General features: G+C 50.7%; 1 protein-coding gene across 1 annotated transcript; it reads left to right on the forward strand.

Moving 5' to 3' along the window:
* The first annotated feature begins 3,180 nt into the window (after positions 1-3,180).
* LMO2 (LIM domain only 2) lies at positions 3,181-15,404 on the forward strand. Its single transcript, XM_056133928.1, has 4 exons — positions 3,181-3,321; positions 4,086-4,294; positions 9,752-9,967; positions 15,134-15,404. Exons 2-4 carry the CDS (start codon positions 4,254-4,256, stop codon positions 15,351-15,353), a joined length of 477 nt encoding a protein of 158 aa, XP_055989903.1. The 5' UTR covers positions 3,181-3,321; positions 4,086-4,253; the 3' UTR covers positions 15,354-15,404.
* Positions 15,405-15,784: the final 380 nt, after the last annotated feature.

Raw genomic sequence — 15,784 nt, forward strand, 5'->3', positions numbered from 1 at the left:
ATGGCCAAGAGCATCCCTAAGCATAGCTCCAGGAGTAAGCCCCTGAGCTTTGGAGGTTGTATCCCCCAAACCAAAATGAAACAATAAGGGGAAAAAAAAACAAAGGAATAAATAGGAAATGCCAATAGGAAAAAAATGAATCCATGTGGTACCAGTTTCAGTCTTCTGATAGTGACACTCAGGAAGACCTTGTAAAATTTCAAAAATTTGGGATATTTAAGATTTACAGGGAGAAGGAATTAAATTGTAGCCACACTGGATAAGGATCAAGAAAAGATTTCTGCAACTCTTAAAAATCATTTCCAATGCACACAACCACAGAATCCCTCTTCTGTATAAAGCACCGAGATGCTAGGGAAGGATTAAATAAGGTCATAATTGCTTTAAAATTATTCATATTAAAAACAAATTCTGAGACTTGACTCTAAATATTAAACTTAAATTTGAGCAATTTAATTGCCTGTTGAATAGAAACCAAATCCCACTGGTTGGCAGTTATTTCTTACAACCACTATGTGTGAAATTGAAATCTTAAGATACTATTTCAAATATTCACTTTCTCTAAGGAAGTTCTCCCCAAAGAGTTGTGAAAGATAAGAAACTGACCCAATGGCATAAGCAATAATCTCTCTTTCCTTATATACTGAGGTCAAGACAGAGCATATTATTAAAAGGAAACTTAACATGCTCCTGGAACCCAAGAAAATAGTTAACAAGTAACTTGAGCCACACGAAAAACTGTAGTGAAGAAGGTAGCAAGCTATCCGATTTAATAAAAGCAGGCAGAGGAAAACATATCATCTAGTTACCAAGATAGTGAGCATGAAAATGGAAAACACTTTTACATTAGGAGTCATAGGGGGTGGGATGAAGGGGCTTGCTCTGCTTACTTTCTTAAAAGCTGTCACTGTCACTGTCCTCCCGTTGTTCATCGATTTGCTCAAGTGGGCCCAGTAACGTCTCCATTTTGAGACTTGTTACTGTGTTTGGCATATGGGCGAGATACTCTTGCCAGACTCTCCGAGAGGGGAATCGAACCCGGCTCGACCGGGCTGGCTGCGCGCAAGGCAAACACCCTACCGCTGTGCTATCTCTCCAGCCCTTTCTTAAAAGCAGGAAATCATTTTTAAAAATCTGGCTGGGAAATTCTCATTTCGGACCCTGATTTTACCTTGAAATTTATTTATTTATTTTTTCTTTTTGGGTCATACCCAGCGATGCACAGGGTTTACTCCTGGCCCATGTACTCAGGAATTACTCCTGGCAGTGCTCAGGGGACCATATGGGATGCTGGGAATTGAACCCAGGTTGACCACATGCAAGGCAAACACCCGACCTGCTGTGCTATGGCTCCAACTCCTTGAAATTTAATTTTAAAGGTAAAGGTAAAGGCCCTCCCGTTGATCGTCAATTTGCTCGAGCGGGCCCAGTAACGTCTCCATTGGAGACTTTGTTGTTACTGTGTCTGGCATATCGAATACTCTCGGTAGCTTGCCGGGCTCTCCGAGAGGGGCGGAGGAATCGAACTCGGGTCGGCCATGTTGGCTGCGTGCAAGGCAGACGCCCTACCCGCTGTGCTATCGCTCTTTAAAAATTCTCCCAATAATGTGTTTTGGCCATAACACAGCAGCTGCCATTTTTGAGCACTTATTATATGCCAATTGCTTTTCAAGCGTTTCATTTTACCTGTTATTACCCCCTCATCCATAGCAAGTTGGGCCTTACTCTGCAGGCAACCACTTGCTTAGTCCTCAAAACAACCTATGCAATGAGCGCCTCCCCTTAGGGTGGAGGAGTTTGGAGAGCAGATTTTTCCGTGTTTGCTGTTATCCAGTTGACACAGGTGGGATGGGTAGTGGAAGTAGTGGGCTGGGACACGGGCAGACTGACTCCAGACAGCACACAATCCTGCCTTCTCACACAGGATGACTTCCTGGGTCACCTCCAGCTGATGGAAGGTGCCCAAAGCAGGCCCTTCCAGACTGATTCCAAATTCCTGGCAGTTAATTGCCACACTGGTTTTGAAGCAGGCAAGCTGCTCATCACAATCTATATATTTATTTTCATTTCTGACTCTAAGTTACATAATTCAGGCTGACCCACAAATTCTAGCTTTCTTTTTGTTTTGTTTTGTTTTGGGGCCACACCCAGCACTTTTCTGGGCTTCCTCTAGCTTGGGTCTGCACTCGGGGATCACTCCTAGTGGGTTCACGGGTCTAGGGTCTATATCGGATGCCGGTGGTTGAATTACCATCAGCTTTGTGGGAGACAAGTGCTCTACCCCCTGTGTATCATTTTGGCCCGCTAGTTTCCTTTTTCTGTTTTGTTATGCTTTAGGGCCACACCTAGTGGTGCCTTGGCCCAGTTCCCAGTTTGTCAGGTAATAGGTTTTGAACCTGGGCCTACCTCATGCTCACTGCCTTTGGAGCTATCTTTGACCATGGAGAGTCTGTATAGATTGAAAGCCTTGACTTGGACCCCAAACTGCTCTTAAGTTCTCCTCCCATGCCCCATACATCCATTTTAATCACACCCATTAGGAAACGAAGCATCGGAGAGCCGGGAATGACAAGAGCGTGCTTGTCATGAAATTCTGGTTACACTTGTGAAGAACCAAGAGTATCTGACCTGAGCAGGAAAAAACGAAGCTTCTGACAGAACCCACACCTGTCAGGGTGGGTGGGCTCAGGCAGGCTTCTCAGGATGCCTGAATGCGACCGTTCTCTTGGAGCCCTGATGAGGATCGAGAGAAAAAAAAGTTGTTTTGTTTTATTTTCAATTCTGCTGAAGAACAGACTTTCCACCTACCCCTTCTGTTTCTGCGCCTCGACTCCCAGCTTTCCACCTAGAACTTGGGTTAGAGGTTGCAAGGAGGGAAACCCAAACTCCTCCCAAATCAGGCCCGGCTTTTCTCCCGGCCCCGGACTCGGGGCGTGAGTGTCCCCAAGAACCTCGCTCTTTGCAAAGGCTCCCGCTGCGGGCCGAGTCCTCCGGGCACTTTTGCAAATGGGGACCCGCAGGAATCCGGCCCTGGGAAAGGTGCAGAGGGAGAGACTCGTGCCGCCAGCAGATGGAGGGGAAGCTCAGATCTGCGTGGTCCCTCCCAACCGCGCCCCCCCACCCCCGCCCCGGCCCGCACACCCCCCCACCCCCCACCCCGGGGATTAGCCGCCCCCGGCACTGCTCAGGCGCCCGCAGCCAGCGCGCGGTCCCAGCTCGCACGCAGACCGCTCCGGCACCGGCGCGCAGCGGGGACCGCGGACCTGGCACCGCCTCGGACCCGGGACGGGCGCCCCGGGCCCCTCGAAACGCTTCCTTTCCGTACGTGCTCCTTCCACACCCCGGCCTTCTCTCTCCACCTCCCCTCAACCCCCCACCCGAGCGGCCCGCCGCCGACTTTCGGGGTCCGTCCCAGCGCAGGGGATCCGCGGCGGCGGCGGCGAAGGAGATGGGGGGGGGGGGGCGCGCGTGGAGAAGGGCGCGAACCGCAGCGCCGGCCCCGTCTCCCGGGAGCGCGATCCCCGCGCGCGCGCCGCCGGCCCCTTTAAGACGCGAAGTGGGTCCTGCGGCGGCTGCGGTGGCGATCGCGAATCCCCAGGAGCCCCGTTAAAATAAAATAATAAATAGTAATAAAAAAATAAAATAAAAGAGCAGGGGGTTTAAAAAAAAAGAAGGTGGTGGTGCGGGAGAACAGAGGAGGGGTGGGGTGAGGGGGGGGACTGGGCAGCTGTCTCTTTAAATGTGATTTCCTTCTATTGTATTTGAATCGCGATCAGGAAAAAGGAAATGAAACCAGAGACAGAGGGAAGCGGAGCGAAAATAGAGCTTCCCGAGAGAGGAGGGCGCCCGGGGAGCGGCGCGGGGTCCGCTGCCCGCCCCCCACGCCGCCGCCCCCTCCCCGGCCGGGCGGGCGCGCAGCATCCCCGCGGGCGGCGCGAGCGGGACGGGGATGGAAGGTTAAGCCGGGAGCCGCGGGGGCCGCCTGGGCCGCGGCCGTGACCCGCTCGCTCTCCCTCTCTCCCTCTCCCTCTCTCTCTCTCTCTCTCTCCTCTCTCGCTCTCTTGCTCTCTCTCCGGCGTTTGAAGGCAGCGCGCCGACCGTCCTTGAGCGCCGCCGGCCGAGCTCGCCGCCCGAGCGCGGCTGCAAGAGGAGGCGCACGAGCCCCCGAGGGAGCGGTCCGAGCCCCGGCCGCCGGCCAGCCCCGCGCCACAAAGGGAGCGCCCCCGCCCCCTGGCACCCCACCTCGCTCCCCAATGTCCTCGGCCATCGAGAGGAAGAGCCTGGATCCGTCGGAGTAAGTGTGCGCCCCCGAACCCCCCCACCCTTCAACCCCCCTCTCCGCGTGTGGCCCTGCACCCCCCCGGTAGTGTGTCCCGGGATTCCCCCCCAAAACCACCACCTCGCACTTGCTCGGGGTGGCTCCGGGGGAGAAGGGGTTGCAGCGAGTGGAGATGGGTCCCGAACCTCCCGGGATGCCCTTCCTGGCTCTCTGGGGGTGGGTGGGGGGGCCGCTCCCCAAAACCACCGCGGGTTGCAAAGTTTACGCGCGAGCAAGCACAGGGGAGCTCGGAGAGGTGCGGGTACAGTCTCCAGAGCGTTCCGGGACTTCAATCTGCTCCTCGCCCCTGCTCGCTTCTCCTGGGTGCCCCCCTTCTCTTTGTCCATTTGGTCCAAGAAAGCGGGGATATGCCAAGTGAAGACCTTCGGAGCCCCCCTACGTTCCCGTGCGCAGGTAGAGAGGTTGCGGGCAGCGCCTGCGACCAGACGGGGTGTGTGTGGGGCAGGGGTTGGGGTGTGCGCGGGCGCCCACCTTGAGCTCTCTTTGGTCTCCTGAGACTTCAGGGCCACGGAACCCGAAGTTGATCTGTCTTTGCGCGCTCCCCTTTCCCCCACGGGATCCATTTACGGGGACTGTGAACCCCCAAGTTAACCTGCTTCTAGCTAATTCTTTCTGGGGGAAAGTCTCATAGCTCTAACCACAACCTCAGAAGGGTTTGGGGTGCGGGAACCAGAGCCCGGAGAGGTGGCCACATTGGTTTTCTGATCCCCTTACTGGTTTTCTGAAATGTTTCACCTCCAACCCATTCTTCAGTGCTAACCTGGTGAGAAAGGGTTGTCTGAGATATCATTTTCCCGTCAACGCAAATGCCCTTTTAAGATTCATTAGCTGTCTGGTTTTGAGAATTTTTATTCCTTTGAAGTTCCCATCTAATCCCTTTGAAGGGATTTGTTACACAGACCAAAGGAGCTGGTTAATGACTTGTCCATTTGTGCTTTTAAGAGGCATTTGTTTTGTTTTGTTTTCTTTTTCTGCCTTAAAAAGAATTGTGCTTTCCTGATTGAAGTCGCCCTCCCCTCCCCCAGCCCTCATTTCAGCTTTTCATGGTGTTTATATACCTGGCTTTTACCCTCAGTTACCAGCATAAAAGCCCAGCATGTTCTCATAAAACACAGGAAGTACCATGATCCAATGAGAATATAAACATCACTATTCAGTCCTGAAGGTTAAGATACCCGTTCTAATAGGAGCTAGGCTTGTTTTAACAAAAATCCAGCTTCCTTAAACAAATTCTTGGAAGAAAAGGAACATTCCTCTTGAAAGAAATATATCTTTGCAAACAATGGGCTTAAAGGGTGGTTTGCTCACTTTTTTTTATAAAAAACGAACCAAGAATTGCAATTTAGCCCTGAGTTTTCAGAGTCTGGGCAAGGCCGTAGTAATACAATAAGAGAGAGAATGGGGTGATTTCGGCCCTCATGCCTTTCTGATCCACAGAACTAACTCACTAGAACATTTTATTAGAAGATAAATCTGGCAGCTTCCGTTCCCTGAAGGAAGTTTGATCTTTTTGAAGTTTGTGCTTTTTCACTGAGATTAGAAAATGGAAACATCCTATCCTCATAACACAGCGGGTACTTACTGAAGGATGCTCACCTCCTTTATCCTTTGCCTCACCGGGTACCCAAAGAAGACAGGCTGTAATTGAAGGTGGCCCAGCTAGCTGAATGATTACTGCTGCACATCCCGCCTTGTGCCCCCTTGGAAATCGTCAAGAAATTATCTGTGAAATCTGGCAGAGGTGATATTCAGGTGTAATATTCAGATAGGCTCTGGGAGGATATAAAATCCCATTTGAAGATGAGTCCCACTCAGATTTTGGCTTGCATCATGTAACAAAGATAATATGATATTATAATTAAATACATAAAGATAGAGCTAACGTCTCCCGTCTGTTCAGATTTCATCTCAGGCCACATAGTAGCTCGTTTGCTTTCCATTTCGGCTGCAGACAACTCTCCCGCTGTTTTACTGTACACTTAACTCAGAGCCAGCTTGGGTCATTCTGACTGACGTCAAATTACCCAGAGAAACTTGCTTAGACACATGCAAATGAAACATTTAGGTAGGAAAAGAGTCAGAAATTTATGCACGTGGATATTTGCCTTACCAGGCAATCTGTGGCCCCTACCACCTCCCTGAGTAATAAGAGCAGTTCATTTGGATTCCAGGCAGTTTTGCACCAGCCAAGTGCAAATTCTCCCCCTTCACAGTTGGTTGGCACCATCAGCATCAGGGAAGCCAGTGTGGTAGAGGGTCCATGAGTGGCTTTGGAAGTGCAAAGTACAGGCCAGGGGCCGTGAGAAGAGATGCAGTCTGGAGTTAGTGGAGGTGAATGTGCTGGAGGGAGTATTTTTCAGAAGGAGAGAGAATGGAAGTGCTTATATGGAACACAGAGAAACAAAGAAAGGCCAAGATTTAGTGACTTCTGTAAACTGTAAGTCTTTATCCCCCCGAACCCCATCTCTCCAGAGATTGAACCCATGTCATATGCATGCAAGACATGTATATGTCTTTTGTTTGTTTGTTTTTTGCTTTTTGGGTCACACCTGGCGATGCTCAGGAGTTACTCCTGGCTCTGCACTCAGGAATTACTCCTGGAGGTGCTCAGGGCACCAGATGGGATTCTGGGACTTGAACCTGGGTCGGCCCCATGCAAGGCAAATGCCCTACCCGCTCTGCTATTGCTCCAGCCCCAAGACATACATATGTTTCATCAGTGAGCCAGATCCCTGCCCAAAAGTCTTAAATTTCTTGTTTGTTTCTGTCATCTCAGAGGTGCTCATGGCCAACTCCTAATTCAGTGTTCAGAAATCATGCTTGAGGACACTCAGGAAACCTTACGTGCTGAGGATAAAATCTGGGTCAGCCTCATGCAAGGCAAGCACATGACCCACCTAGCTGAACTATCTCCTCAGTCCCTGAAGTTTTGATATTTAATTATATACATATATATTTATATGCATTTATATTAGCACTCAGTTATCTGATATCACAGTATCTGATATCACAACATCCTGACCACACGGCAAAGCCTGGCAAGCTCCCTGTGGCATATTCGGTGTGCTAAAAACAGTAACAACAAGTCCTACAGTGGAGACGTTACTGGTGCCCACCCGAGAGGACAGTGCTATAGTTGATACATCTATGTATATTTGGGTTTCGGAGCCATAGCCAGTGATGCTCAGAGATTACTCTTTGTGGTCTTGGGAGATCATATGAGATGCCAGGGATTGAACCCAGGTTGGTCTTATGCAGGTCAAGCTCCCCAACCACTATGCTGGGATCTCTCCAATCCCAGTTTTGAGAGAAAACTGGTTTAGGTATCACTTCTCTGGGTAGTGGTTCTGAAGACAAAGAGTATTATGGAAGATCCTTGTACTCTGCAAAGCATGGGCTTGGTTTCTGAATTTATGAATTTCTGAATATTCATAGAGAAGTGCAACCTTCACACTGAGTCACCTGGAGCTGTCTGGGTGTACCATAAACACTGATAAGCCTGACTTCAACAGTGACCGTAAGAGCAGTGAGTGCTGAGGTCCATGGGTACCCAGCATTCAGGCTGGAGGGAGATGTGGTAAATTAGTGTCAGTTGGAAACAGGAGATGTGGATTTACACTATTACTGTAGTGAGGGGTTAACTCTTTGGAAATTTCACAACTGGAGCCAGCTTCTTTTATTGTTTATTTTTCTTTTCTTCTTTGTAGGGGATGGGAGGTTTTTGGGCCAAACCCAGCCATGCTTGAAGGCTGCACCTGGCTCAGTGTTGGGGGTTCCATCTGGTTGTTCAAGGGGCAATGCAGTGCGAGGGATTGAACCTGGGACTTCAGGCTGTAAAGTACATGATCCTGCCCTTTGAACCATCTTCCCAGCCCAGATCTCTTAAAAAAAAATCTAATCGATTTGAACCAGAGAGATAGTATAAGGGTTAAGGTGCTTGCCTTGCATGGGGCTGACTTTGGTTCGAATTTTATCCCCAAACATAGTACCCTACCCCCGGAATTGGAAAAAATACACATAAATAATTAAAGGTAAAGGCCCTCCCGTTGATCATCGATTTGCTTGCCGGGCTCTCTGAGAGGGGCGGAGGAATCGAACTCGGGTTGACCATGTTGGCTGCATGCAAGTCAAATGCCCTACAGCTGTGCTATCGCTACATAAATAATTAAAACACGAAAACAAAGGTTTGTTTTTGAGGCTCAGAAGAGCCCTTGATCATGGTTTATAAATCAACAGGTGTTAAGTTTTCCATATTAGGCCATCTGTTTGTTCCTGGAATAATTTCTTCCGGCCCTTTATTTTCTTTTGACAAATAACATGATTGATTTTAAGTGTAACATAAAAGTAACAGATTTCAGTTAATTAGAGTGAACTGGAGAAACTGTCAGACTTTTTAATGCAAAAACATACATCACAGTTTCATTTTGGACACTCGCCTTAGGGGCGTTTTACTGCCCTCTCTCTTCAACTCTACCTCCCCCCTTACTTCCTTTCCTAAATCAACCAAACATCTCCAAAATGTTGTTGCTGTTGTAAAAATTTGGGGGTGTCAAAAAGCCTCATTACTGTTCTTTGTAAGTTTTAACAATGACCTTAGCACCTGGAACTTATCTTCAAGGGTTCCTTCAGGAAGAAGGGAATGTGGAATTTTGTTAAGGGCAAAATAATGAGATTTCCTGTTACAGTCTGGTAGAAATTTGATTTTGGAAGAGAAAAGGATCTAAAATATCACTTAGTCCTTTTTTTCTTCTCTCCCCTGTGCAGCTCAGAAGGGTTGACAGTGGGAAGATGTGTGTGGCTTCAATTGGCTGAGCTAGAGCTCTGGGTAGTTGGCTGTCCTGCAGCAAGGAATCCTTTGATTTAATAATTTTTGTTTGTTTGGGGGCCATATCCAGCAATGCTCAGGACTTACCTCCTAGCTCTGTGCTCAGGGGACCATATGTGATATAGGGGATCAAACCGAGGCTGGCCACATGCAGGGCGAGCATCCTATGCTCTGTTCTGTCTCTCTGCTTCTAACAACCGGCTAGTTCAGCACTGAGTGTCTCCTCTGGAGTTTGGGTCTGCCCTCGGACTCTGGGTCTAGAGGAAGAGAGAGAATAATTGTGAATACAGAGGGGAACAGGAGGTGGGGGAAAGAGGGCAGGCCAGAGGGGTGCTAGGCTATGGGTCAGGGTGCCACCTACAGCTGCCCAGGTGCGCCTCTGGGTGCCACGGGAAATTGGGGTGATCTCCAGCACTAACCCACAGCTGCCTGGGCCTGTCTCTTGGAATCACATCAAGGCCAGTCGGTGAGGTTCCCTGTGGGACTCGGAGCCCCCATCCCAGTTTTCTGCCCCCCCGGAGTCAGGAATGTGGTAGCCCCCGTCTTGGTGAGAACAGGTTGTCCCTAATTGGTGGCTTGCTTTCCAGGGAGCCAGTGGATGAGGTGCTGCAGATCCCACCATCCCTGCTGACATGTGGCGGCTGCCAGCAGAACATCGGGGACCGCTACTTCCTGAAGGCCATCGACCAGTACTGGCACGAGGACTGCCTCAGCTGTGACCTCTGCGGGTGCCGCCTGGGTGAGGTGGGGCGGCGCCTCTACTACAAGCTGGGCCGGAAGCTGTGCCGGAGAGACTATCTCAGGTACCCACTCTTTCCCTCCCCCCAAGGCCATGGGTGGAGCCTGGCTAGGGCTGCTGGGTCTCCCCTGACTTCGAATCTGACCCTGCCCTTCTCCCGAAGGCCGCAGAAGTGTAATTGGTACGTCTTCTGTTGAGAAGCTTGTTGTTGGGGCTCTAGTCCTTCGTGGCCAAAGTTCAGGCTCTAAGAACAAGAGTCTGACCAGGAGAGATGGCTCACAGGGCTGGACCCCTGGATTCCATCCCTGGCCCTCACAGGGAACCAGGCTGGGCATACCATGGCAACAGATAGACAATAGCAACAACAAAAATCCCACTCCTGATCCCCCCAAAACAGAACGAAAGAGCCACAGGGTCCCGACTAAAGGCTCCCTTGAAGAGGCCTGGTTAGGGAGAAGTATGCAGGGTGAGTTGTTCTAATAGGGAAGGTGGGAGTCATAGGGGAACATCTAAATCCCCCCAATGTGTGTATATATATATTTTTCTTTTTGGGTCACACCTGATGATGCACAGGGCTCTGCACTCAGGAATTACTCCTGGCGGTGCTCTGGGGACCATATGGTATGCTGAGAATCAAACTCAGGTCAGCCATGTGCAAGGCAAATACCCTACCTCCGTGCATTGCTCCAACCCCTGTGCGGTTACTTTGAAGGACACCCTGGTACAGGATGAGAAGTGAAAGTTAGAGCGCACTGCCCTCCACATGGTAGGGGCAGAGGCCCAGCATCTCTGCCTTCTGGCTCAGGCATGTTGGGCAAGAGCCTTGGTTGCCTCGCCTGTGAGGGGATAAACACTAGCACCTGCATCCAAGGAGGAAGTAAGGACTAGGCAGAATAGTGATCCAAGTGCCTGGCGCGGCCCGCTCCTGGAACCCGCCCTCCGTGGCCTGACATTGTTCCCCTGTTGAACAAAGAGCGAACAGATGAGGAGCGCCCCAACTCCAGGTGGGACCAGACCCGAAACCCTGTCTGAGGCTCCAGCCCGACTCAGCCCCATGAATGTTTGGTGCTTGATACGAGTGCTTCTGCTCCCTGGAATGTTCTAGCATTCCAATTTCATATTTGCTGCTGTGGCAGTACCTCCATGCCCTCTCCTGTCAGCTCTGCTCAAGTGTGTAGCTGTCAGGATTTTTTTTTTTTTTGCCATCTTCCCAGTAGCAGAGGGTTTGCAGTGCATCCGAAGCCTCGAATAGCAACCCCACCCAGCCCACGGAAGCCGCGGTGGGCTCCAGTGCCCTTGACTGCCCCGCCAGCTCTTCCAGACCTGCCCTCAGCATTTCCCATTAAAAAAGAGGGAAAACGGCAGGCAGTTCTATGGCGAAGAAAGCTTATCTGTTTACCCAGAGACTGATAGAATAAGCTTTCATATATATATATTTTTTTCCTTTCTAAATTCCCTGGTAAGTCTTTGCATACTTGGTGAGAAAAGAAGTAGGGTTTTTCAATGATCAGGATTCTAATTTTGGTCAATTGTCTTTTTTTTTTCCTTCTTCAAGTTACAAGAAAGAAAATAGAACCGGGCTTAAGAGAGAGAGCTGATTGTGCTCGCTCCCCATTTGCCAAGTCAGTGCAGAAAACAGACGGGGTAAATGATTCCCATCGGGCCCTCGCAGTGCCTCCCTGTCAAATCATTGGAATCTTATTAAATGAAGTGCAGCTAGAGTAAGGTCAAAAGAGCCCAGCATCGCCCTATCTCCGCGGCTTTATATAACATTCAAGAATAAGCTCAGGGCTGCCTGGGCTTGTTAATCTTTTCCATTTTTAAAAGGGAGAGGGGAAAAAAAATAGTCTGGGAGAATCCAATGTTAATTAACTTGTGTCTTGGTGACATGAAATAATTCTTCTCCCTGCTACATTCCTAGGCAACATGTTAATTAGCTCTGTGTTAGTGCCGGCGTCTCCGGCTATCTTTTAATATTTATATTATTGTTATTAAAGTGGGCCTGAGAGAGCTTAAGCCTTGACACCTCTTGACAGAGGAGAGGGAGCGTTTCTGGTCCGGGATGGTCTGTGAGCAGGGCACTTGATTACTCTCTCTCCTTTCTGGTTTGCAGCCGCCCTTCAGAGGTATCTGAGGCTCTGGCAGGTGGGTCCTGGGTCCAGGTTCACTCCTGCTTCCCCCTCGGCTACTTCTCTTCCTGCGAACGTCCAGGGGCTCACTTGCCAGAGGACGGTCCTCTCTTGGACACGCAGCCTTTAGATATATTCAAGAGACACTTCCATGCAGAGCCCGAAGCTATGGGCCCGATCCTGGGGCCTTGTCTCCAGTGTTCCAGCAACCCCTAACCCCTTTCACCCCCTTTGGAGCTGTTTTTGTGTGCACCCCACACGTCTTGCACCCCACACCCCATGTCCTGTGGTTTTTCTCTCAACAGCTACTGGGTTAAACTTTTGGCAGCCCAACAGCTACTGGGTCAAACTTTGGTGTGTTTTTTTTTCTTTTTGGGTCACACCCAGCGATGCACAGGAGTTACTCCTGGCTCTGCACTCAGGAATTTCCCTGGCGCTGCTCAGAGAACCATATGGGATGCTAGGAATCAAACCCAGGTCAGCTGGGTGTAAGACAAACGCCCTACCCGCCATGCTATCGCTCCAGCCCTGGGTCAAATTTCTATATCTGTTAGAGCCAGAACAATGCCTCCGGCCCCGGTCCCCAGTGGACATTGCCCAGTGGCTGCTATTGCTGAAGCATCAGAACCCTTCAGCCTCACCTAGAGTCCGGGAGACTTGGAGACATAACCTGCACCCCTTTGGGCTTAGGCGGAAGCTTGTTGCAGATGCTCGGCCTGGGGTCACCACTTTGCCTGGCTCCAACTCCCACTCAGGGTCTGCTTCTAGAATACCCAGCTCAAGACCAGGGTTCTGGGTGTCCCATGCGAATGTGCAAGTCAAGTGCCAGCTTGCTGTTACTGTTAATATAGAATCTCAGAATGCCTGAGCGTGGAGGGACTGCAGGTATCCAGAAACAAGGAGACTTCTGGCATTGCCCTGGGGTGCCGGGTCACCGGCTCAGAGGTAATGTTTTACCCGCGCTTGTTTCCTCAGTGCCCTCCCTTCGTCTCTCCACCAGTTGCCTGGTGTTCGTTGGAAATTTACCCCCCAACTTCCCTTTAATAAATGCTCTCCTTCCTTAAGGCTCTCATACCCCAGGCCATTGGATTCGTTCCACGTGGGCTTGTCAAGCCGCATCTCCTTGCTTCGACCCAAACTCAGCTTACTGAGCAGTCAGCAAACCAGAGCCGTCTTTCCACTCTCCAGCCTCTGAGGTGGCAGTTCCCTACGGCTCCGCCATCTGTTATGTTGGGATAAAGTGTTCTCCCCCTCCATTAATGAGTTTGCTCCCTGGTGGTACTTTGAAAACACTCCGAGATCTTCAAATAGAGAGCAGGATTCTCAGGGAAATTAGTGGGCCCTGCCTCTAATAATGAGCGTTCTACCCACAGGCCACAACTTCCTGAGTCCATTAATTTTTTTCCAGATGTTCTAGAATTTGTCAACCACCGTTATCTTCCCCTGTAGTCTCTGAGAATGTGTCAATTGATTCTGTGTTGTTCTGAAGTGAATAATCAGTTCTGGGTAAGAGAGAACATTGAGATGGTCCGGAAGGTTTAACATGGGAAGAACTTGGCCACGTTGTCAGGCTTATGGGAAAATAACGTCAGCTAGCCTGACTGCTGCGGTTGGGAGCGTGCCTGAGATGTGTTAAAACACAGGCCTCATTGGCTCAGCCCTGGGCCGTTGGTGCTTGGCCTTGGTCCCTAGCTCATGACTGTTAAGACATGGACTTGTTCCTCGCTCTTCCTCATTGGTGCTTTCCCAGACTTCATTTGATCCTGCTAACTGCCTGGTGACGTCAGGGTTTCTCGGCGACGTCACCGCTGTTTCACAAGCTCAAAAGAGGCTGAGTTCTTTCTCCCCAGTGTCGTGTGGGAACTCAGACTCACCCTAGCCTCTGAGTCCTGGGCTTCTGTTCCCAATACTTCTTTCACTCTTGGCAGGCTGACTCTCAAGCTTCAGCCTGTGCAAGACTCAACTGGGCAGGTTCATCCGCACACAGACGGATGTGGAGTTCATCCTCCCCTGTGCCCCACTCCAAGGGTCTCTTGTCAGGGGGCCCCAAGACACTGCATTTCTCAAAGTCCCTAGGGGAGGCCAGTGCTTCTGTTCCTCGGACAGGACTTTGTGAACCCAACCTCAGGCTCTGCCAAGTCGCAGTCCCCTTGCCCCCCTCCCCCCCCACAACACCCCCTCACTCCCAGACACTGAATATTGCTTAAAATAAGGGAACGTGCCGCCGAGACTTTGCTGAGTCTTGATTTCAAAGACGGAAGAGCAGTTTCTCCAGATACTCATGCCCACAGGGCAGTGAGGAAGCGTGTGACATCCCCCATTCCATGTGGAGAGATGCTGAGTGTCCTGATCTCTGGGGGCTCATGTACTACACCGAGGTCTTTTTTTTTTGACCCAACTCCCCTTCACCACCCAGAAAGTGGGCCCCTGTTAGCTGATGATCTTGGTAGCGATGGAGGCATTCAGGACCACACCCACTGTACAGGCAGGGCTCAGGACTATAGACATGATGTGATTTGGGAGCCACCCCCCCCCCCATAGGTCTCTTTTATTGCCGACTCAGTCCATTCTCTCTGAGGGGCCACCAAAAGTTTGACCCAATGCGGGGCTAGAGCAGTAGCACAGCTGGTAGGGCGTTTGCCTTGCACACAGCCCACCCGGGGTTCCATTCCCAGGATCCCATATGGTCCCCTGAGCACCGCCAGGGGTAATTCTTGAGTGCAGAGCCAGGAGTAACCTCTGTGCATTGCCACGTATGACCCCCCCCCAAAAAATTTTTTTTGACCAATGGCTGTTTTGTAGTTCACACCAGTCAGTCCTCTTGAAACCCTGCAGCTGATGATCTTTTCCTGAGGAGGGAAGATTCCAGCCACTGAGGGGTGGAGACAGGCTGGGAGACTACTGAGCCCAGTGGTGACTCGCCAAACACACACGTCGTGGATTGCAGCTCTATCCCAGAGAGACTTCCTTCCTTTTAGAAGAGAGACTCCTCAGCTCTCCTCGGCTTCCTGCATCTTGGAAATTTTCTGGAACCCTTCCTGAAGGCGGTCAGTCCCATCATGTCTCTGCCTCCGTCATCTTCATTTCTCTCTTCTCTGCAGGCTGTTTGGCCAAGATGGTCTCTGCGCGTCCTGTGACAAGCGGATCCGTGCCTATGAGATGACCATGCGGGTGAAAGACAAAGTGTATCACCTGGAGTGCTTCAAATGTGCCGCCTGTCAGAAGCATTTCTGTGTGGGTGACCGGTACCTCCTCATCAACTCCGACATCGTGTGCGAGCAGGACATCTACGAGTGGACTAAAATCAATGGGATGATCTAGGCGTTTCCTGGGAGTCACAGCCTCTGCGGGGGCGTCTTCCCTCTAAGGCACTTTGGGGGTTTGAGTGGGGGGCGGGATGGGGGTGGGGGAGGGCTTGAGGCATTTCTTAGGGGATGGTACACCCTAATTGAGCACCGAGACTCAGCATCTAAGTGACATCATGTCAGGGATGAGACTGAAATGTAACAGGAGGATCAGCCTTCAGGGAGAACATCTGGACGGTAGCCACGGCCAGTCTGTAGCGACTGACTGACATGGTTAGTGAAGAAGGAAGGGGGCGTTTGGGGGCATCAGACACATGGCTCTCTGGATGGCCCCTCGCCTTTATAGACAGGGAGTCATACTGCAGAGACGTTGACCCTCAGAAAATGTGAGGGTCAGTGAGACGCCCCAGCAGTTTCTGTTCATCCCGTCTTCTGTAGCCGCTCCAG

This window comes from Sorex fumeus, unplaced genomic scaffold, assembly GCF_029834395.1.
Source record: "Sorex fumeus unplaced genomic scaffold, SorFum_2.1 ptg000007l, whole genome shotgun sequence".
Lineage (NCBI taxonomy): Eukaryota > Metazoa > Chordata > Mammalia > Eulipotyphla > Soricidae > Sorex > Sorex fumeus.